This window comes from Macrobrachium nipponense, chromosome 10 (genome assembly GCF_015104395.2).
Source record: "Macrobrachium nipponense isolate FS-2020 chromosome 10, ASM1510439v2, whole genome shotgun sequence".
NCBI classification, from domain to species: domain Eukaryota; kingdom Metazoa; phylum Arthropoda; class Malacostraca; order Decapoda; family Palaemonidae; genus Macrobrachium; species Macrobrachium nipponense.
Genome location: NC_087204.1, coordinates 77,997,169 through 78,021,394, shown reverse-complemented (window position 1 = coordinate 78,021,394; position 24,226 = coordinate 77,997,169). Strand labels below are relative to the sequence as shown.

The 24,226-nt window shown below is 41.3% G+C and overlaps 1 protein-coding gene across 2 annotated transcripts in view; it reads left to right on the top strand.

Moving 5' to 3' along the window:
• Positions 1-24,226, top strand: part of LOC135223711 (uncharacterized) — a 103,311-nt gene that overhangs the window by 66,272 nt on the left and 12,813 nt on the right. For both annotated transcript variants that reach the window (XM_064262446.1, XM_064262445.1), the window contains exon 4: positions 1,843-2,088. In XM_064262446.1, coding sequence (XP_064118516.1) covers positions 1,843-2,088 — 246 coding nt within the window. The remainder of the gene's footprint in view (positions 1-1,842; positions 2,089-24,226) is intronic.

Here is a 24,226-nt window from a genome sequence, read left to right as displayed (position 1 = left end):
CTGAGACTGTCATCAGAGAAGGAGGGACCATATTGACAGAATTCAAACAGATAAATCCATCACTGCAGAGCCACAGTTCTATGTGGGAAGTAGGAGCATGCCAAAACAGTGACCTGCTATGTCTTCTTCAAGTGATATTTTAATGCAACACAGTCCTTATAAGACCCATGAGACTCCAAGGAAGACAGGATAAGAATACCCTCTCAGAGTAACTGAAACTTCTACTTCTCCATAGATTAGTAACTTTACCTGCTGTCAAGGAGCCCATTTTGTCAACAATCTTTTAGAGGTCCACCTGGTGGAATGGTCCATGATACAACAGTTGCACAGTGGAGGAAGCTTCCCTCAATAAATTTTTTTTCTTGGATTTGTGAAATCTACCTTGAGGGCAAGATTAATCATGCTCGGTGTACATGACATACGAAGTGACTGCAGGATGGATGGCTGTATGTCCAGGTGTCACTGGTGCTGCAGGAGTGTATGCCTCCTTTTTAAAAATAGCCTGTAAGTGTGGGAACATCATGGATAGAGCATTTGATGGGTCTTTATATGAAAATCCTCTATACGCTGTAGTATTAAATTAGTTTTCAAGAGCTTATTTACTCCCACCAGAATTGGTATTTTGGGTAAGTACGTACTGTATATTTTTTCAGATATAATGGGTTTCTGATGAAAATATTAAATTTCTTTAAACAAAATTAACTTTCTATACAAACCTATTACGTTTAATATTCTTTCCTCCCAATCCCATTTTTTTCTCACTTGTCATTGACCAATGAATGAGGAAATTTGACACAAACTAATGGGTCTGCTTACAGGTGCACATGTAATTTTATCAGAAACTGCATAAGTGTTTGCGACCTCTTTTTTGACAAGCAAATAGACTTAATTATAAGTTATGGATATTGATAAAAAATTAATAGAGTTCTAAGTAATCTGATTTTTTTGTAGCATGTTTTAAGATGTCTACTGGATATACATTGGAAATATGCATTCATGATGTTCAGTGGCATGAAAATTTCCTTGCTAACTAAAGGACATGGATCTGAGTTATTGATTATAAATTTTTAGTAAGATAGTACATTATTTAAGGAACATGTTGGTAACATGTACCAATGCAAGCTTCATTATATTTCTTTCAAGCAGTTCAGTACCAGTTTGTCTTAAAAAGGCATCATGACATTAATAAAATTACAAATTTTGTCTATGAATCATAAAATTTAAGTAATATTTTGTGTACATACTGAATTTTATAGATAAAAAACTATTTCTTTAAAAAGGATTGTTCTTCTGCTTTATTGACTGCAGGTACCCTTAGTATAGTAGATACAAGCAGAATTGGAAGAGTAATCATTTGAAAGGTTAGCCTTTCCCCAAAGGAAACTTTAATACTCACTAGTTGCTTAGCAGTAACATTGGGTTTGATTTGTTCCACTGAGACTGTCAGAACCATATTTTCAATTTTTAGTTTGCATTTATAACATGAGAATTGTTTTGACTGTTTTTTTTTTTTTTTTTTTTTTTTGCATATGCAAATTACTTGTGAGGTTTGTCAGCAATTATTGATACAATTAATAAATATTGTTGGACCAACCAGATTCAGTGTTAAACCAATTCATACCACATTCAAATTATATACAGGGAAGTTTATATGTTTATACATAACATTAAATTGGAAGAGTAATGAATTACTGAAACATGTATATACATTAATCATGGTATAATTTTTTAGTAGTGGTTACTACATTATGTATTTATGAAAATACATTTACTGTATACATTTTTTCTTTTACTTAGTGCACTGTAAATGTTAAACATTCACTTATTAAAATTTCACTGCAGGATTGGAAACCATTGCCTGACTTGTCTAGCAGCCCTGAGTTGAGCCCCAGTCAGCAGAATCCTCCTCACGGTTCTTCATCACATACTTCAGGCCCTCCATATACTCCAGCCAAGTCTAGGCTTCCAGACCCATTTGCAGAACTCACTGCCGATGCTCAGGTTTTAGTTCAGAGTATGGCAGAAATGGGATTTCCCAGGCCACGTGTTGCCAGAGCAGTCCAGAAGCTTGGCACAGATCACAAAAAGGTTGGTCCTTTGTGTTTTCAGTACTTGTTCATGTGATTCAACGTAAGAAAATACCCTATACTCATTTTTAAATAGACTAAACATGGCTGGTAATGTACATGTGAGTATGCACAATCAAAGGTTTTATAGACCCTAAAAGTTATAAAATGTAGATAAGTTTTACAAGTGTATTGCAGAAAAATTGTTGAAAAGATGAAGGAAATTATGTTATTAAACTTGTACAAACAGTTAGTTGGTAATTTATGTTATATGTTTATCATGTTACAAAATCCAAACTATCATTCAAAAAAAGAATATTTCTGGGTATTGATACTAAGCTTAGAATTCATAGGTGCCTCACAATGGTGGTCAGAGGGTTTGTGAGGCAACCATATTAGCAGAAGTTTATCCCTCATACTCACATTGCATTAAAATCATCAACCTGCATAATTTTCTGCCAGCCAGATGTTATCTATTTCCTCATGTTCACTTTGTTTTTTATTTCATTTGTAACTAGTCTTTTTGATATTGTAGCCATTGTTTGTCCTCAAAGGAGTTACACTCTCAAGGTCCCCCCCATGGCTCTTTAAGACAGACCAACCAATAGCAAAGAATCCTCTTATTGTTGGTCTTGGCCAGAATAGTGCTTGTTGGCACAATGATAAAAAAATAAAGGACTCATCCTGAGTCCTGTCCCAGGAGGGCTCTACCTCTTGTCCTACAACCATTACCTAGGCTCTATGCCTTGCTTGCTCAGCTGTGCAAACAACGAGTTGACACAATCTTCTTTATAGAGCTCTATCCAAGAGTTCACCAGTCGCCAAGATGTGCTCTGTGAATTGCGTTTGACCACGCATTTTTTCACCTCATAAAGTATGAGCCATGCTAAGTACTTTGTTATAAGACCCAGTGAAGTGTTTTGGTTTTTTAAAAATTTAACGGGCAGGCATATATTTGTTTAAATTGGGAGCCAGTAAGCCTCTTGCAAGGCACGAATTTAGGGGACCAACTTAGTAAATTGCTAGGCTTTGCTATAATTTGTTCTGTTTTTTCTTGTTTAACACAGTGAGAATTAGCATTAAGGCAATAATATTAGACAATTTTGTTATTGAAACATATACAATGCCCTTTTAACATTGATGGATACTAATTTGAAGTTATTGGGGTAATTCAAGGTAGCCTAACTTCTTGTTTACAAATCATAGCTGTGATCGTAGTTCCCAGTCATGCTTGACTTGTAAGCCTTGTTGTTTACTGAAGGCCATGATTTGCTTTGTAGTATTTTATAATTAAACTACAGTACAGTAGGGCCTCGATAATCACGGGGAATAGAACCCAGAACCCCCCGTGATTAGTAAATACCTGTGTTATCCTGGTACCCCCTCAAAAATTGCTTAAAACTGCCTACTTTAATAGTTAACCCACCCAAGACCACTATTCCAATGTTTTAACTGCCTACTTTAGTTAAAACACCATATGTGTCTTCAACTATCACCTTAAACTAAATTCAAGACAGTTTCAGAGTTATTTTACATTAGCCTTAAAAATATATGTAGTATACATACTACTGTACATATGTAGCCTACTAGCCTATGGATTATAGCTAGAAGCCTATATATGCATGTGCTATTAGGTAATCACTTGGGCCTCTTTCCTTTTATAAGGAAAGAGAGGGAGAGAGGTAAGAGAAATATCAAAATTATGTAAATCATATGGGTAATCACCAACGATCTACGTTTATAAAGATAGCGACGATTTTGCAGTGCAATCGGATGAATAATAAAGATAATACTACCAGCAGCACGCAGCAAAACATCTCTTCCCTTCTTCACAACACATATAAATATATTGCACGAAATAACCTTCACTTGATGTTTAGGCTTTTTTCCCATAAGAGTATAAGAATCAGGGCTTTTGGATGCCACATAATTAACTCATTTATATGGGTACAATTTAAAGAACGCGGCGTACACATACTATACGACTTCAATAACAACATAAACAAAACGTGGGTAGGCCAGTGTTGCCAAATGGGAATGGCAATTTCTTGTTAGATTTTGCTCCATAAAGTGCTAAAAAATTCACATCATACACAACAATGCCACACAGCCAATTTCAACCGATTGCTCTCTTTTTCGATTCAAACATGTTTTTAAAATACACAGTGTACTTGTACATTACATTACATGATTCCTAATAATTTCGAAACTTATTCTGTTCAATTCCTGAAAATGGTTTTGCAAGATTTTGTTCTTTTTTCTTACATGATATATACAACATTGTAGAATAAGAAAAATATTCAACTTAACATTATAAAGATTTGATGTCAAAATACGTATGCTAGATGTATTTGAAAACAAATGCAAGTTTTCCTGCCAGATACTAGATTGAAAATTTTCTCGCTAATTACCTCAAGAAAATGAAAGTCGGCATTAAAAATGCAAAATTATTAATACTGGATGTTAGTAGTACAAATGATAGTTATTGCATCATTAAAAATATCAAAATAAGCTAAGTCGCAAAGCCGATTCTGTCAAGTTTTTCCTTAACATGTAGCCTAAAAGGAAAACGTTATTTTGTTTGTTTCATCGCTGTCACAAACCCCTAACAATGCAGAGTACATTCTAAACTATTATTTACTACCAGAATAACAATGATATTTTGTATTGAAAATTAATATTACGTATATTCCAAACATTATTACTACCATGACTAGTACTATTAAAATTTCGAAAGATAATCTTGCTGTGAACGCTACCATAATTCGATTTTTGTATACGTACATACATTTAGTCAGCTGTCTGGCCTCGCATAGATAAAAGTTGATTTCATTGATATGAAATTACTCCACGAATAGAGAGAGAGAGGAGTTACACAGAGTTGAAAAAATTATGATGTCTCAGAGAGAGAGGAGAGAGAGGAGTTACACGGAGTTGAAAGAATTATGATGTCTCAGAGACTTATTAGTCGATCCGAAGAGACATCATATGCTCCGTTATTCATTTTATTCAGCCTCGGCTATAACCTGCAGCTTCTATTTACTGGGATTCTTTCTTCAGATCTCCATTACATGAAGAATGAGTAAAAATATATTTTATTTTTACTTTTGGAAGCCACTATAAACTCAACTCAATAAACGCTCGATAGCTATAGTAGATGATGTCAGCAATCAGCTGCTGTTTCTCTAGCTCTAGAGAAGAGAAGAGAGAGAGAGAGAGAGAGAGAGAGAGAGAGAGAGAGAGAGAGAGAGAGAGAGAGAGAGAGACTGTCGCCTGATTAGGTTATAACATTGACAGATATCCATTACCAAAAGTTGAGTAATAGTTGTGTATTGAGAATAATGATCATTTTAATAAAACTGTTGTTTTACTGTCTAATCATATTGCATGTTTTACCATATAGTATTATGATAGTACAGGCAGTCCCCGGGTTACGACGGGGGTTCCGTTCTTGAGGCGCGTCGTAAGCCGAAAATCGTCGTAAGCCGGAACGACACTTGGAAATATGCCTTAAACTAAGAAAAAGTTAGAGAGACCTTACCTGTGTGACATGCAAGTATTGCATGATGTGTAGTGTGGTTATTTCAATGGCAAAGGATGGTTCTTGAAGGTATAATTCTTTATTAAACTCTTGTGACACTATAAAGCACAATGTACTACACTTAATCCTTAGGTTAGATTATACAATAAACACTAATTATGCACTGTACACTACGTAGTATGTATGTAGTAATCCTTTGGTAGATCCTGGAGTACACTAAAATCCCAGTCTGGTAGCTCTGGAAGGTAAAAGTATAACACAATTAGTACAAAATACTACACAAAGTCCTGAATGCAATATGTAAATTATAGATATCAAGAGTAAAAGAGTTAATGTATGTTAATTAATTCCTTACTTTTAGTTTATAATTCCTTACTTTGAGTTATATCAAGAGTAAAAAAGTTAATGTATGTGAATTAATTCCTTACTTTTAGTTTAAAGTTGTCATGCTGTGTAACCCTGGATGCACAAAGTCTTATGTGGCCCCATAGCCTACATCATTCAGGGGGTTCTGGAATGTACAAAAAATAATTAGTATGTCAGTAAGTACTCTATGCATAGTAAGTTACATACAGTAATATGCACCATACAGTGGTTTAATATCACATATATAACATGTATAAAACTTAATGTATGTTAATTAATTCCTTACCTTTAGTTTAAAGTTGTCGTGCTATGTAACCCTGGATGCACAAAGTCTTATGTGGCCCCATAGCCTACATCATTCAGGGGGTTCTGGAATGTACAAAAAATAATTTTGTCAGTAAGTACTCTATGCATAGTAAGTTACATACAGTAATATGCACCATACAGTGGTTTAATATCAACTGGTATGCATAGTAAATGATTGGTCTACACCCCTGTTCAGCAGGGAGTGTACAGTATGTACGTAATTCCATGAGGGACCTTGATCACTTATCCCATGTGAGAGATCTTGGTCACTTTTTTTTTAGTATGTACGTATAAAAGAACTTACTTAACTGTATGTTTAACTACTAATGTCATCAATTGTTCCTTACCTTTATGTTATGTAGTAACCCTGGACAAAGTTTTATGTGGCCCCATAGCCTGCATCATGGAGGGGGGTCCTGGTTTTCTGGAATGTACCAAAAAAGTATCAAAGTTAAGTCATGTTATGTATGTTTTAGTAAGTTACATACAGTAACCATACGTACAGTGGTTTATAACATGTATGTACATAATCAAACTTGGTTGGAAATTCCTGTAAAAAAAAGTTTATGTACGTATGTAATACTACTGTATGTAAAAACCTCTACTGTTCATACTTTGTTACACTACATGTTACATGTGATACGTATACTTTCCTGAAGGGTTTTTTTCCATCCAAAAAATGGTGCTTCTACTTGTAGTTATCCCTTGATGACACTTGTAGTAATTTGTTAGTAACAACCTGGAGTTGTGTGAAAAATGTTGGTTCTGGAAGGAAAAAGTAACAAAATTAGTGTACAAAATATCACTACAGAAAGTTGTGAATGCAATATGTTAATTACTGTAGATATATCAAGAGTACTAAAAGAGTTAATGTATGTTAATTAATTCCTTCTTACTTTTAGTTTAAAGTTGTCGTTCAATGTAACCCTGGATGGACAAAGTCTTATGTGGCCCCATAGCCTACATCATTCAGGGGACTCTGGAATGTACAAAAAATAATTTTGTCAGTAAGTCCTCTATGCAGAGTAAGTTACATACAGTAATATGCACCATAAAGTGGTTTAATATCACATATAACATGTAGTATAAAACTTAATTTAGAAATTCCTTACATAACTTACCAACTTTTAGTGAGTCTCAAAGGTGTTACCTAGGTTGTGGGAGATGGAGGTGGAGGTGTAGAGCATTTCATGATAAGATGCATTCCAAACCTAACTTCAGTGTGCTTTATCACAGATAACAGGCTAGGATGATGGGCAGTCTGGAATGAAGAATTAATATTAAAGGACAGTATGTAACCACTTAGGGGGGGTGTAGCAAAAATTTGTTTATTGTACGTATGCAAACATTAAACACAACTGAGAATTCCTTACCTTCAGCAAAATGAAGACATGTAGGCTATGTAGAGGTCTGGTTTATGTAAGTCACAGGTGCATGCCAGTCTGGAATGATAATGTAATAGTACATATGATTATAGTATGTATGTTACATACATAACATGGTTATTACATATGTAATAATAAAACATTAATAAAAAAAAATGTCCTTACCAAATTCTAGTGGTTGGCTTGCTTACTGGGATGGCCATATGGTACATGAGAGTGGGTGGCTGGGCTATGGAGTGGGATGGGCAGGTGCTTGGGAGTCTGGAATGATAAAAAATATATAAAAATGATAGTTATACTACTGTAACTACTGCACATGTTACTTTCGTTTGACATATGTAGTGTGTAATACGTATGTTCAATATAAAAACAAAAAATGAAGAATTCTTTTACCTGAAGGTAATGGGAGAGGTGATACTACTCGTATCAACTGATTTGGGCTCTGGAGAGGTGATACTCGTATCAACTGATGAGGGAACATCTAGATCTGGAAAGAATGATAGGGTACATAAATATATTTATAAGGTGGATGTAATTGTAGCATATGTACACTTTTAATAAAATTTCTATTAGCAATTTATAAAACATTTTATACAAATTTTGTTAAGGATTCCTTACCTGATGTATAGGGCGAGGCATCAAAACCATGGAAAGGCTCAGGGTCATCTGGGTCACTGTCACTATCAAAGGGGTCTGAAATAAAAAAAAAAAAAAAATAATAAGGTTATGCAACATCAAACACATTGTACCACTATGTAAGTAGTACGTATGTATGTAGGGTGTAAACAATTTCCAACATGCCAAAATGAGAAAAATGAAATTGCTTACCTGATTGTACACGTACAGGTGGGCGGGCTGATACAGAGGGTCCAGGTACAGGGGGATCTGGAACTGTCACAGGTAGTACAGGGAGATCTGGAAACTGTCACAGGTAGTACAGGGAGATCTGGAACTGTCACAGGTAGTACAGGGGGATCTGGAACTGTCACCACTTCTGCAATATAATTACAAATGATGAAAATTAATGAAGTTACAATTTACTCTTACATTTAGTTGTTACATTAAAATTAACACATTTTAATATGTACACTATGTAAACACATAAATTAGTAAAACAGTTCAGAATTCCTTACCAGGACTAGGAGTGGGAGGTGGTGGTGGTACTGGAGACTTGTGAAAGAAAAGTGTCAAGCCTGGACTGCACACTTCTCTTCGTCTGCTTCTCCTTCAGGGTCTCCTTGTAGAAAGTCACCAAATCCATGATTCCTCTCTTGATTTTGTCAAACCTAGAAACGTTAGGGTCTTCTGCCTCAAAGAAGCCAAGGCTCTCTCCAGATGAGTAAAACCCTCTGACAAGCCTTTCACAGTTAATGACCTGGGTTTTGGCTCTGGTGCCGCCTCCTCTTCCTCAATCATTTGTTGTTCAAGTTCAAGTAAGTCTCTGCAGACAATTCCTCTCCATGGGAAGCCAGCAGCTCTGTTACATCATCAGGTTCAAGATCTAGTTTCAGCCTCTTGCTTAGCCCTACGAATCTTCCTCGTCACAGTCTCGACGGTCTTCTGCCTGGTCAAAGCTTCAAAACTGTGCACAAACTGTGGACAACAGTTTCTTCCAGGCCCCATTTAGAAAGTGGTCGTCTTCACCTCGTCCCAAGCACTTGCAATATTTTTCACTGCATCAGCAATGTTGTAGCCCTTCCAGAATTGCTTCAGTGTCAACTCCTTGTTAGCTTCTATGGCCCTCAAAGCAAAACGTATGGTCCTCTAAGGTAGTAAGCCTTGAAATTAGCTATTACTCCCTGGTCCATTGGCTGTATCAGCGATGTGGTATTGGGTGGGAGGTACACCACCTTCACATTAGGATGCATGTCGCTCAAATTTGAAGGGTGACCAGGGGCATTGTCCAGGACTAAGAGGGCCTTAAAAGGCAGACCCTTCTTGAAGTTCCCAAATAACCGCTCCACTGCTGGCACGAAATGGTCATTGAACCAATCTTCGAAGACCATTAGGTAACCCAAGCCTTCTTGTTTGATTTCCAAATCACAGGGAGTTGACTCTTGAAAATGCCCTTGAAAGCCCTGGCTTCAGTTTCAAATCACCACTTGCATTGGACCCAAACAGCAAAGTCAGTCGCTCCTTTCCAGCTTTATATGGCCAGGTGCTGACTTCTCCTTCTTGGAAAAGGTACGTTCGATTTGGCATTCTTTTCCAAAATAATCCAGTCTCATCCACATTAAAGACTTGGTCAGCCATGTAACCACCATCCTTAATTATCTCAGCCAAACCACCTGGAAAACTTTCTGCTGCTTCGCTATCAGCACTAGCAGCTTCACCTTGCAGCTTCACATATGCAAATTTGCACGAGCCTTAAAACGGTTAAAACCAACCTCTACTCGCGGAAAATTCACCACCAGCACTGCCTTCGCCAAACTTTTTCACTACTGCCTCATGCAGCGCTCTAGCCTTCTCCTGGATCACACTTAAGCTCACCGGAACACGTCGCTGGTTCTGGTCCTCCAGCCAGATCATGAGCAATTTCTCCATTTCAACAATGCTCTGGCTACGTTGCTTCTCGTTTATTCACCGTTGACTTCATCATCGGTGCAGCATCCTTAACTGCTTCAGAATACTGTTCCTTGTCCTTCACAATGTTACGCCACCGTGGTCCTGCTCAAGCCTAAAGAACGGCCTATTTCGGTGTAGTTTCTCCTTCTCCGAACGCTTTATCACGTCATATTTGACCTCCATCGTGATGACCTTCCTCTTCTTGGATGAACTATCATCGGAGGAAGATACTTTGGCGTTTAGGAGCCATTGTAAATTTGCGAAAATGGCAAGGAATTTCAGCAACGTCTTAGCACACAACCGACTGAACTTCAGGCAGACACGCGATTGAAGTGGCGTCCTTTCGTATTGTTACGCTTGGCGTCCTCGACCGTCCGAGGTTTAAACCATACAGTTTAATAGCGTTAATTAATTTATGCACCTCCGCTCAAAAACTAGTTTCTGCATATGAGGTATCGTTAAAAAAGCATAAACAAAACGTCGTAACCTTGGAATTTGTGTTGTAATCTAACCAGAAACTTAGTTTTTTTATTTTTAATTGATGTACTGGAAACAAGCAATGATTTTTCATTATATTTGCGCTTTTGGACTGTTTTAAACTGCGCATCCCAAGCTAGTGTATTCATTCGCCCGCAAACTAGTTCCGCATATGCGGCGTCACTAAAAAAATTCAATATCGAAAAAAAGTGTCAAAATCATCATAACCTCAAAATTTTTTGTTGTAATGTAACCAAAAACATATTTTTATTATATACTGTGCTAAACTATAAAGGATTTTTATCATAGCATGCGTTTTTTTAAAAGCGTCGTTAACTCGGAGCGTCGGAAGCGTCAGCGTCGTAACCTCGGAACAAGCGTCGTAACCCAGGACGGAATTTCCATTGAATATTTAAGAAAAAGCGTCGTAACCTCGGAACGTCGTAAGCCGGAACCGTCGTAACCCGGGGACCGCCTGTATTATGATATGAACATAGTGATCTACCATTTGCATTTTGGTTTTGTTTACATTCTTAAAATAATTAACTGATTTTGTTTTACCAATATCATCACTGTTTTTAGTTCCCGAATGAAAGTTAATTCAGAGATATGCGTATATATAAGGTGAGAATGGTTTTATTATCTTTATTGTCAGTTAATATCATAATGGGCATCTGTTCATGTATGTTGGTGGTTATCGCACTGCAACTAGGCTTAGCCTACCAATGAACGTCATACATATATACCTTGAATAGCTTGAATAGGCTATTTATTATGAAGATATGCCAATAATATATAAGGTGAGAATGGTTTTATTAGCTTTGTCAGTTAATATCTTAATGTGAGTTGTTTCATGTATGTTGGTGATTATCGGACCGCAGCCGAGGCTTAGCCTACCGATAAACATGGCATACGCAACACGTTTGTCCCGTGATGCTGCGATTCATACCAGTGATATAGCATGAGAAGAGGTCCAAGAAAAAACCTGTGAATGACAGATTCCATGATTGCTGATCTGCGACTAAGCGATGCCCCACTGTAAATGGAATGGTTTTGTGATATCATCAGTTCCCCAGTTAACATTGATATTGTGGGTTCTGTACAGTGTTAAAAGTATACATTCATGCAGAGCTACTTCCTACAGGTATTATTCCACTGATAGTGATGTCACAGGTGTTGAGAATTTATCATGATCTTTACATTTTTCCTAATAGAATACAAAAGTACTTTTTTGTAATGGTGAGCTTTGCCAAGTATTTTAAAACCTTGAAGATACTATAATGAGGAAAAGGCTAATTGGAGGGGTTGGTGTGGTGGTGTTTAACACTCGCCCCAGTTTTATACCGACCCCTTTTATATAGGTGAGCGAGTCAGAGGCTTCTGACATGTCCAATTTAGCAGTTCTCTGGTATTATAGCAATATTTTACTAGAAATAGTGCTATAGCAGACACATTTCTTTTGTATAGGTGAGCGAGTCAGAGGCTTCTGACATGCCCAATTTAGCAGTTCTCTGGTTTTATAGCAATATTTTACTAGAAATAGTGCTAAAGAAGACATATTTCACGGAGCGACACGGCTTCCTCGCCCAGAAATAGATTTTTCCTACGTCAAAATCCCTTTTTTGGTACGATAATTCCAATGATTTTTTATTTATGTATATCAACCAACATAGCTTACTTATAGCCTTAGCTACATTACCATTATCTTTTGCCTCATAGATTATGAAATGTGTAGGAATATACAGTATGGATATCCATTTAGTTTTGTCTTAACTGAGTTGAGAAGCATTGGTGAGTAAATCCTTTAAAGCAACATTATTGTAATAATTGTGAAATAATATTTTAATTCATTAATACTGTTCTATGGATGAGACCCATTGATCATGTTTCCTTACATCGTACTATGAACATGTACTTGTGGCCATGTAGGCCTGGGTTGATTTGAAGTGTTTGCAGCCTATACAGTGGTATAGGTACATAGCTAACATCATCGCTAGTAGGCTGCTATTACGCAGGTCCTACACATTACTTGTGCCACAGCGAATTGCTCAATCTGCTTTTTGCCTGTGAAAATGGCTAATAACTACCTGCCATGAGCCAACCCTTGAAGGAATAAAGGAAAATTTAGTTGCTGACTAGACGTGCGAAATATGCCACATGCTTTTGGCAGCAAGTTTAAATGATTTGTAGATTTCAATAGGAGTACAGAAAAAGGAGACTACTGCACTTGTTCCAACAGAGCTATGGCAGTATGTTTCCATCCATCTCTGAGCAGAGTCCACATTAGGGCCAATACTCCAAAATCAGTAGATTCTTGGATGGGAGAGAGATTACTGATACCTGACGTGAAGGGGATAGAGCCACAGAAATTTCCTTTCTATATCCAGATGATCTAGGGAACAGTCTTCTGCTTTCCATGTGAGACTTCAAATGAGAATCCTGCTTTTCCCATGCAGCAGGGTCCACCCAACCCCATCTGAAGTGTTTGTACCTACTAAGGTGTTGTAATAATCCTGGACTTCTATACTGCCAGGCAGTTGTGATACGACTGCTTGGCTCAATCAATTCATGCAGGCTTCCCTGGTAGGAAAATTCTGCTCGCTGTACTTTTTATACTATCAGGCAGTGATCGTACAACTGCCTTGGCTCAGATTAGTTCGTGCAGGATTCCCTGATAGAAAAATTCTGCTTATTGTACTTTTTATACTGCCAGGCAGTGATGATACAACTGCCTTGGCTCATCAGTTCATGCAGGCTTCCCTAATAGGGAACTCGGCTTGGTGTACATTGCATACTGTCAGGCAGTGGTGACACAACTTTCATAGCTCATCAGTTCATGCAGGCTTCCCTGATGGGAAAATTCTGCTTGCTGTACTTTCAGAATTCCAGGAGGAAATCATGAACAGCATCAAGGATGACCCCAAGAAAGTGTAACTCCTTTGAGGACTCACTTGCTACTGAGCATCAGCATAGAGATGCTATCCATGATTCCTAAGAGGAATTCAGATGTCCTGGATATGGAATTGGGTGTGATATGTAAAGATTTCTCATCCTTTAAACTAGAGGATTGAGAGGCTGTACAATCTGCTCAGGCAGAGATAGGATTCTCACAAAAAAATCCTAGGTCATGGGAAGAGGATGATGAAAAACCTAAGCCCCCAAAAATATTGAATCAGTTGTCTAGATCCCCTGTTGAAGTTGGAATGGATGATAAGAGACAACCTGCTCACTTTCAGTTCCGACTGCCGACTAGTAAAACTGATCAGGTTGGACAGTAAAATCCTCAAAGGATATTGATAACCTTTGGTGAGACATGTCAGTGTGCATCCTTTTACCAGAGGGAAAATACCTCGTTAATGAAAGGAAAACTTGATTAAGGTTGAGCATACATATAGACTTTCAGGGCAGAGTGGCCTTTCCAATACTGAATGGCATTTGGTTCCTCCCTCAGTAGTAATTCAGAAACTACTGAGAGAGACGGTTGTGTTACCTGATAATATAGCAATGAAAACCAAATAGAAGCAACTATATTAATTAAAGCCATAGAAGCAACTTTTCTCCAGTTTAATGGAAAATATAGTACAACAACAATTTTACAGAACCATTAACCTCTCTGGGAGGCATCAGCTTTCTGTCTTCACTTTTGAAACAATCAGTCATGTGAAGATGGAATTTCAGAATTTTGTGATTACATACTGGGAAACGAGAGAGTATGGCAGAAATAAAGCCATTTATCTCCACCATCTCAGTATCTAATAGTGCTACAGAGGAATGAGCAATATTTTTTCTCCCTTATGAGGGAAAAAGCTCCCATTGGACTTAGGTACCCAGCAATTTGGGATCCCTACGAGAAAAATCTCAGGACAGCCATGGCTGAATGTTATGCTAGGCTCCACCTATTAATGAGCTTCCAGTGTCTCCCAGAACAGTTTTCACTGCAGTAGCCAAAAGACATGTGGACCCTATTGGGAGGACTCTATGACTTTGTGGAGTGTCGCATTAATTCTTGAAAGGAAGCATTGGTGGGCTCCAACATTTCGTTCCCCAGTGTAATCTCCCTTTTGTTTTCTTCCCTATCTGTTGGGACCCATTTTGAAGGGTCTGTTGTTGCGCAACTTACTGAATGATCCCGAGAACAGAATTGCACAATACGTATATACTGTTTGAAAAAAGGAATCTGGAAACAGTACCCTTGAGAGTTCCCCTTCCTTAGTCTAAGACAGCTGGTAGTGAATCAATGCCTTACAAGCTAAAGGACTCCTCTGACAACAGAAGAAAGGACACTAATAACATCAGGACCCCTTTCAAAGCAAACAAGACACTTCTACCAGGGGAAAGAAAAATCAACTCCTGGACTACATATCACAAGGAAGGGAAGAGGTGGAGCCCCATAGGACTTGCATGGTTGGGTTTGTCTTCTACAGCATAACATGCAGTGCAAGTCCTTCTTTTTGGGGTACACAGTATCATTCACAATTGGCTAGGGTAGAGATGGTCTCACTCTTCCCCTCCTCTAACCTAGTTTTTCCAAAAACTAGACCCCCTGTTACAAGGGGACATAGAGAAAGATGGCTTTATTTACCACTACTCTTCAGCATCCCCAAGAAGCTTTCCTCCAAACAAAAGATGATCCTTGATCCATCAAATTTGAACAAATATATTGTTTGCAAAAATTTTATATATATATGTGCTGTATCTATTTATGGAAGCTTAGTAATGAAGGATTTTGTACATGAACTTCCCTGACAGATATATACTTAGCTATAGTCTCCGACGTTCCCGACAGAATTTCAAATCTCGCGGCACACGCGACAGGTAGGTCAGGTGGTCTACCTTACCCGCCGCTGGGTGGCGGATGTACGAACCACTCCCGTAAGCTTGTCAGATTTTTCTCTGTCGCGGGAACGATAACAACTGTTGTCGGTTCCTCTCGATAGTTTTTCGATTCTCGCTTGCCTGGAGTTAATTTGGACTTCTTTTGGTGACGTATTCGCTTTGTTTGGCTTGGCATACGCTGATTGTGGACCGGTTTGATTTGAGTTTGATTTTTTCTTTAACGATGTCGTGATCTAGAATCGGTAGTTAAAACTTCGGTTTTGTTTAGGGTTTGAAGTGCGTGAATGAAGGATGTAAGGTGAGGTTGCCGAAAGCTTCGGTAGACCCCCACACGGTTTGCATGAAATGCAGGGGGAATGAATGTGCTTTTGCTAACCCTTGTAATGAATGTAAGGGATTGAATGAAGAAGAATATAAGGCTCTCTCTTCTTATGTTAGGAAGTTGGAACGTGATAGAGTGCGTAAGGCTTCCTCTAGAAGTTCTAGCAGATCTAGAATGAGTGAGTTGGATGTGGATCCTAATAGTACTAACGTAGAATTAGAACCTTCTTCCCAAGTTGCAGCCCCGGCTCCCCGCACCGAAGCCGAAGATTCGCCTTCGGAGGCGGCAGCTCTGAAAGCCAAGAATCGTTCTATGGATCAGAAGATTCGTCAGTTGGAAGGTAAGGAGAGTGTTAGTGATCAGTGCAGTGTCCCCAGTGTTGTGGAGGGTGCGTCTGACCGGCTCCTTAGTGCCTCTAGGCCTAGACCTCTTCCAGACTCCCAGTTCCAGTGGAGTAGGAAAGTCGAAAGCCGCAGGAGGGTAGGGAGAGCCCCCACCGGTCAGGCGTCCCCTCGGCAGATCCTGAAGTACGCTCCCAGGCTGCCTCGGATCGCTACAAGAAGGAGCTCCTACGCCAATGCTTCTCCTCTTCGTCGTCTCCCTCTCCGAAGAGAGGTTGGAACTCCCCGGATGCGTCGCGCCCGTTGAAGAGGGCTTGGAAGGCTCCCTGCAGTCCTTTGACTTCTAGTCCGGAGGTTTTCCCGGAAGAATCGTCGGTGGAGGCGAAGAAACCCAAGAAATCCTGTGATCGATTCTTCTTCTCGCGCTCCGCGCTCGGCGCCTGCTTCCGAGGAAGGAACAAGAAGATTCTCCTACGAGAGTACTCGCGGGACTTCAAGCTCAGATCACGGCGCTAGCAGACTCTCTAGCAGTTAGATCACGTAGGAAGAAGGACGTTTCTCTTCCGATCAAGAGATCTAGGCGCCGCTCTTCAGAGGATCGTTCTCCTTCATATGGGGAGGTTTCGTATGAAGGTGGGGGCTCGCGTGAGCGCCCTCGCTCGCGTGAGCGCCCTCGCTCGCCTGGCTCTCTTCGATTTCAAGACGCCAAACATCGGTAGGACGCTCTATGGAGAAAGAAGTTTTTTCTCCAGATTGGATTGTCCCGCTTCCGGTAAGCGCACTGCACCTGCTCATCACCGGATTTCTTCAACTCCCTCGCTGTTGAAACTTCTCCTCAGCAGCCTCAAGATTCTAGAAGGCGGCCCTATACAAGTGGCGGGTTTTCTTCTTCCAGATGGTCACTTTCCTCGAGTGTCGGATCGTGAACTTCTCTCCTGACAGGCATCTAGAGTCTGGGTAGGAGTCGTGTGCATGATAGACGGCCTACTGTTAGCCAGCATCCCCGCAAGGTAGGCGCCAAGAGCCTACTGCACATAGATCTCCTAGTAGGCGCTCGTCTCTAAGGCGTCATACTCCTGATTATTCTCCTAGGGGCAGACAACAAGGGTCTTTCAAGCGCCCTTCTCCGTGTAGGCGCTCTCCCGCTTCTAGGCGCACTTCTCCTGGACCGTTTGTCTCTTGGTAGGCACCAGGAATCCCGGAAGCGCCCTTCTCCAAGTAGGCGCTCGTTAGTTTTGAAGCGCCCTTCTCCTGAATGTTACCCTCTTGTTAGACGTCAAGAGTCTCGCAAGCAGCCTTCTCCTAGTAGGCGCATTTCGCCTTCCAGTCGGACTTCCGTTGATCGTACGCAACTGGACAGGTATGGAGAGCCGCGCAAGCGCTCTGCTCTCGATAGGCGCTCTTCTCCTGGCAGCCGCTCGCCTCAGGATAGGCGCATAGAGTATAGTAAGCGCTCGCCTCCTCGTAAGCGCCCTGTGGATGTTTTCCGAGGATTCTCGGAGTAGGAGCCCTACCTCTCCTTCGGCTGGAGATTCCGTATACCTCGAAGAGGGGAGTCTCATCGTAGACTTCCCAGATCTTCTCATCGTTCTCCAGTGGATGTGAACTCTTCTAAGAGAGGGCGTTCTCCAACCTCTCGCTCAACTCCTGCTAGGATCCCTTCGTCACCTAAGGATCTTCCGCGCTCGCTCGACAAGACGTCCTAGAAGGTTCGGATGAGGAACCGAACACTTTCTGCTGCTGTCTCTTCTTACAAGAAGCTTACAGAGCTACTTTTACAAGTTTTTGGGGATTCCCTTACGCCTACGGCTCCTCCTTCTCCTTCACTCACTTTTTTCAACGGCGGAAGACAGCGAAGAGTCTTCTTGTGTGAGGATGAAGCCAACTCTTTCTATGAAGAAGGCACTGAGGAGTTTTGGTTCCTGGATGGCTTCCAAAGAAGAAGAAGGGCGGGGAAAACGGATGTTCGCTTTTCCTCCTTCGAAGTTATCAGGACGCGCTTGGTTTCTGGTACGAAACAGGAGAGCCCTTAGGATTGGGTCTACCGTCTTCGGCTGATTCGGATTTTCGGCACTGGTAGATTCGACAAGGAGAAGAACTGCCCTTAACTCTGCTAAGACGACTTGGGCAATGAATGAATTGGATCATTTGCTCAAAGGTATGTTTAGAGTGCTAGAAGTATTTAACTTCCTTGATTGGTCGTTGGGAGTCCTAGCCAAGAAAATTGAAGTGCCAGAGTCAATTTCGCCAGAAGATCTTATGTGTGTTTTGTCTTGTATGGACAAGTCGGTAAGAGACGGAGCGAGTGAAATCGCCTCCCTTTATGGGGCCGGGATCGTGAAGAAGAGGTCGGTTTATTGTTCCTTCTTAACGAAGTCGGTCTCCCATGCTCAGAGGTCTTCTTTGCTGTTTGCTCCTCTGTCTACTCAGTTGTTCCCGAAACATCGAGTGCAGGACATTTCGAGGTCACTTTCGGCAAAGCCACCCAGGACCTTTTGGCACAGTCGGCAAGAAAACCTCGCCCTTCCTTCCCTACCAAGGCTAAGAAGGAAAAGGCAAGTGTTCGAGAACCCTTTCGAGGGGCATCTTCATCAAGAACCTCTACGTTTAGAGGTCGTAGACCTTCAAGAAGGGGTAAGACTTTCGCCAAGTCTGTTAAAGCCCCAAATAACTTGCAAGGTCCTTCAATCAACGTGGGGCGCAGACTCTTAGAGTTTGCAGAAGTCTGGGCCCAAAAAGGGGCGGATCCTTGGACCCTTTCTATTTTGAGGAGAGGTTACCTCATCCCTTTCGTCGAAAGACCTCCCATTGACGACCATCCCAAGGGAACTGACGGCCAGGTACAGAGAACCCATCATGAATCAAGCTCTCCATCTAGCAGTAGATCAGATGCTGGAGAAGGGGGCTATCGAACTAGTGACAGACCATCATTCATCGGGCTTCTACAACCGCCTTTCCTAGTTCCGAAGTCCTCAGGGGGATGGAGACCAGTGTTGGATGTAAGCGCCGACTGAACTTCTTCGTAGAAAAGAAGAAGTTCACGATGGAAACGCCTTCATCAGTGCTGGCAGCACTTCGTCCAGGGGACTGGATGGTTTCCTTGGATTTACAGGACGCTTACTTCCACGTACCGATCCATCCTTCCTCGAGGAAGTTTCTCAGATTCATGATGGGGGGGAAAATTTTTCAGTTCAGGGCTCTGTGTTTCGGCCTCTCGACGGCCCCTCAAGTGTTCACGGGGATTTGAGGAAATGTGGCTCAATGGCTTCATTTGAAAGGGGTGAGGATATCCATGTACCTCGACGATTGGCTAATAAGGGCCAATTCAGAAGATCGTTATTTGAAGGACTTACAAGTAACTTTAGAATGACGAAGGCTTTGGGACTTCTCGTCAATTTCAAGAAGTCATCACTAATTCCCGAGCAAGAGTGTGTGTATCTGGGATACAGATGAACTCTCTGAGTTTTCGGGCTTTTCCCTCGCAGGAAAGGATAGCCCGAGGATTCGAGAGAGTAACAACCTTCTTAGGGAAAGAAGTATGCACAGTGAGGGAGTGGATGAGTCTGCTGGGGACGCTCTCCTCTCTGGAGCAATTCGTTTCCCTGGAGGAGGTTGCACCTGAGACCACTCCAATTCTTTCTTCATCGGAATTGGAGTCGTCGTTCTCAGGATTTGACGTTCTCCCTGTCGTTATCCCAGGACATCAAGAAACATCTCTTATGGTGGACGATCCAACCTCTTTGCGAAGGGACTGTCTCTTCAATCACAGACCCCAACCTGGTGTTGTTCTCCGACGCTCGGACATGGGGTGGGGTGTGCAACTCTGGGAACCAGCAACGAAGTGTCAGGTACCTGGGTGGGGGACCAGGTAGCCTGGCACATCAAGAAAGGAGTGATGGCTGTGTGGTTGGCTCTGAAGGCTTTCGAGCCCAAAGTCAGAAGATCGGTAGTGCAGGTCAACGCGGACAAACACTACAGCTCTGGCATACATCAGGAAACAGGGGGGGGACGCATTCCTTCTCCCTGTACGAGACAGCAAGAGACCTTCTTCTGTGGGCAGAAGAAAGAGGAATCAAGTTCTCACCAGGTTCGTGCAGGGAGAAAGGAATGTAAGAGCAGATCTCCTCAGCAGGAAAGATCAGGTCCTTCCCACAGAGTGGACCCTTCATCATGGATGTATGCCAGAGCCTGTGGAAGTTATGGGGCAGGCCACACATAGACCTCTTTGCCACGTCAAAGAACAAGAGGCTGGATCCTTACTGCTCTCCGATATCAGATCCAGAGGCAGTAGCAATAGATGCTCTTCTTCTAGACTGGAACGGACTCGACGTCTACGCGTTTCCCCCCTTCAAGATCCTGGGGCTAACCATCCAAGAAGTTCGTAGAGTCCGATTCAACGAGAATGACCTTAATCGCTCCCTTTTGGCCGGCCCAAGAATGGTTCACAGAGGTACTGGAATGGTTGGTGGGACCTTCCAAGATCGCTCCCGTAAGGAGCGATCTACTCAGACAACCCCACTTCGACAGGTACCGACAAATCTCCTCGCTCTCAGTCTGACTGGTTTCAGACTGTCCAAAGTTTGGTCAGAGCGAAAGGCTTTTCAGCAACAGCTGCTAAAGCAATCGCAAGAGGCGAGAACACCTTACCACCTTGCGGGTATACCAGTCAAAGTGGGATGTCTTCAGACGTTGGTGCAAGAGGAAGAACATTTCCTCTTCCAGTACCTCTGTGACCCAAATTGCGGATTTCCTTATTTTCCTCAAAGAAGAATGTCATCTGGTTGTGTCACTATTAAGGGATACCGCAGTATGTTGGCGCGGTATTTCGGCATAGAGGCTTAAATATATCCGATGATAAGGACCTGCCATGATCTTATTAGATCATTTGAAACCATTAACGTCCTCATGTAGTACCGAACTGGAATCTAGACTAGTCCTACAATTCCTTGGATCGTCTAGATTCGAACCTCCTGGCTTAGCCCCTTTCAAGGATTGACGAAGAAGGCTTATCTTCCCTTTGGCCCTAGCTACAGCTAAGAAAGTGAGTGAGCTCCAAGCTATTGAGGGGCAATGTAGGGTTTAAGGAAGATTCTATGGTGTGTTCATTTCTTCCAAGTTTCCTGGCAAAGAATGAAAACCCATCACGCCCTTGGCCCAGGAGCTTTGAAGTTCGTAGTTTATCTTTTCTAGTAGGGGAAGAGCCTGAAAGAACTCTTTGCCCTATGAGAATTATGAAGTATTTCCTTAAGAGGAGGAACAACTTAAGGCTAATCAAGATGTGCTTTGGTGTCCGTAAAGGACCCCACTCGGCCCATGTCGAAGAATGCTCTTTCCTTTTTTTCTGAGAAGCCTTATTACAGAGGCACTGTTGCCTGTAAGGAAGATCATTTTAGACTACTGAAAGTGAAAGCTCACGAGGTGAGAGCCCATCGCAACTTCGCTTGCATTCAGAAAAAATATGTCTGTGCGGAAACTTGATGGAGGCGACTTTTTGGAGATGCCAATCGATCGCAAACCCACTACCTACGTGATGTAAAAATCACATATGATAAATGCTTCGCCTTGGGTCCCTTTCGTATCGGCGGATTCGGTGCTGGGGCAGGGAGCTGAAACTTATCCTGTGTAAATTTTTATATGTTACCCTATATTTTTATATTGTTGTTTTTGGTGTCTGAAAGAGGTTGCAGGAGGCACCTCTTTTTGTCGTAATATTAACCCTTTGTATTTTGGTTAGGTGGTCTGGTGGGTTTTGGCTCCTTGCAGAGGTAGTGGTAAGGATCTGTTAGGTAAGCGGACAAGGTCCCTCTAACAGCATCCGACTTGGATTCTACCACAATAGGGGATCACATATCCCAGTGGTAGATCCGAGAGTCTTTCAGCATCAGGTCACGTCCTAGCTGTAGCTCTCCAGGCAATGCAGACTCAGAGATAGTATCTATGAAGTCTTCATCCTGAAAAGGTGAGAACCAAGGTTTTTATATACTTAACATTAGTTGTTTCCCGTCTTACCGGTATTATTGAGCTGTCTCTTACCTCCACCAAGGGTGCCAATCAGCTAAGTATATATCTGTCAGGGAAGTTCATGTACAAAAATGATATTGTTAAACTACCTAATAACTAAGTTTTGTACCATACTTACTGGCAGATATATACGATTAATGGCCCACCCAGCCTCCCTCAGGAGACAGGTGGAAGAGAAAATCTGACAAGCTTACGGGAGTGGTTCGTACATCCGCCACCCAGCGGCGGGTAAGGTAGACCACCTAACCTACCTGTCGCGTGTGCCGCGAGATTTGAAATTCTGTCGGGAACGTCGGAGACTATAGCTAAGTATATATCTGCCAGGTAAGTATGTACAAAACTTTATTGTAGTTTAACAATATCATTTTTAACTGGTGGCCTACCTAGATGACTGACTAATGTGGGGAGCCACCAGATAAGAGTGCTGACAAAACCTGAGAGTGGTACTAGTTGACATACTAGTCAAAAGTTTTCTTAATAGGAACAAGTCCCACCTTACATCCAGCAAACTTTTTCTGAGGCTGGGAATTTGTTGGGCTTCTCTTTGCATCAAACTATCTCTTCCCAAAGCACTCCAACTAGAATAAGGAAGAACTTAGAGGATTCCTTATAAAGCCCAGCTTTTCCAGATTACAATTGGAACAAAGTCTGGGTCTGTTACAGTTTGGGCCCATGGCAGATCTAATCCCGAGATTGTGACTCTAGAATTTAACAGTCTGGTTCTCACATGCCAGGAAAAGGCTTTGTGATTGTCTTCATATGAAATTTGGAAGATACTCTGTCCGTGAACCTGGAAGGGGTCTGTGGCAAATAGGCCTATCTGACTCCACCATTTGTAGGATGCCTTCTTGACAGGTTAAGATTCCATTAGGAAGGATTGTCAGTTAGGGGGAAGATGGTCACCTGCTCGGAGAGAGTGTCATACCTGGGGTTATTGGCTGTTTTTCCATTTCAGAAAATTGAAACCTTCAAAAGGGACTCAAATTTTGTTGGTCATAAACAATATGACTGCAGCGTCTTCTATAAAGAGGTTAGGCTCATGCTGAGCCCCTCTCAAGTCAGTAATTGCTAACATGCTTGCACAGTCTGGAAGTGGACCTGTTTGCCATATGCGAGAACCATCAACTTCCAGTGCATCTGTCTCTGAACCTAGACATTCAGGCAATAGCAAGAGATGCACTCCTACAAGAATGGAACAAATGGAGAACGATATACTGTTGTCCTTCATTGTCCCAGATTTCAAAAGATTTGAACAATCTATACTAGCTTTCAACGAAACTGTTTGCCTAGTAGCCCAAAATTAGCCAAATTCATGGGCCTAGTACAACTGCAACTCATATGCTGCAAAATACAGTCTTCTTGACTGCTTTGGCATCAGGAGCTCAGATTAGCGCACTGAGCTTTCTTAGCCAAGGATAACATTTCACCACTCATACATTTAGTTATCATTTGTTGTCGTCTCCTGGCCTATCATTCCTAGCCAAGAATGAGGACCGTTTTAAGGGAAAATCCCTTTTCCTGAAAAGGAACTTGACATTTCTTATAAGATATTATGCCTGGTTCAAGCACTTGAGGTTTCCCTAAATGTTATGGCAAACATCCCAGATAGTCCCATTTTTCCTACACCTTAATATAAACAAATGGCTCTGTACATGGGCTGAGAATTGTTTTATGGCCCTCATTACAAAGGTAGACCCTCACTTCTTTCCTAAGTCACATGACATCCAAAAGGTTAGTACATCATTAACTTTCTTCTGGAATGTTTTCTTTGAAGAAATCTTTGGGTGTGCAGAGTGGTTATTAGAGAAAGTATTCCTGAACTGGCGAAGGCATGATAATCCTGCAGCCAGACCCGACATAATTATGGAAGCCATACTAGAGCCAAAATGGTTGACACTATTATAGGTTTGTGTGTCTCCTGTTCTTTATTGTGAAACCCTATATGTATCCGGAATAAAGAAAATGATGAATAACTTGACCAAAAATTAAACTGGATTGTT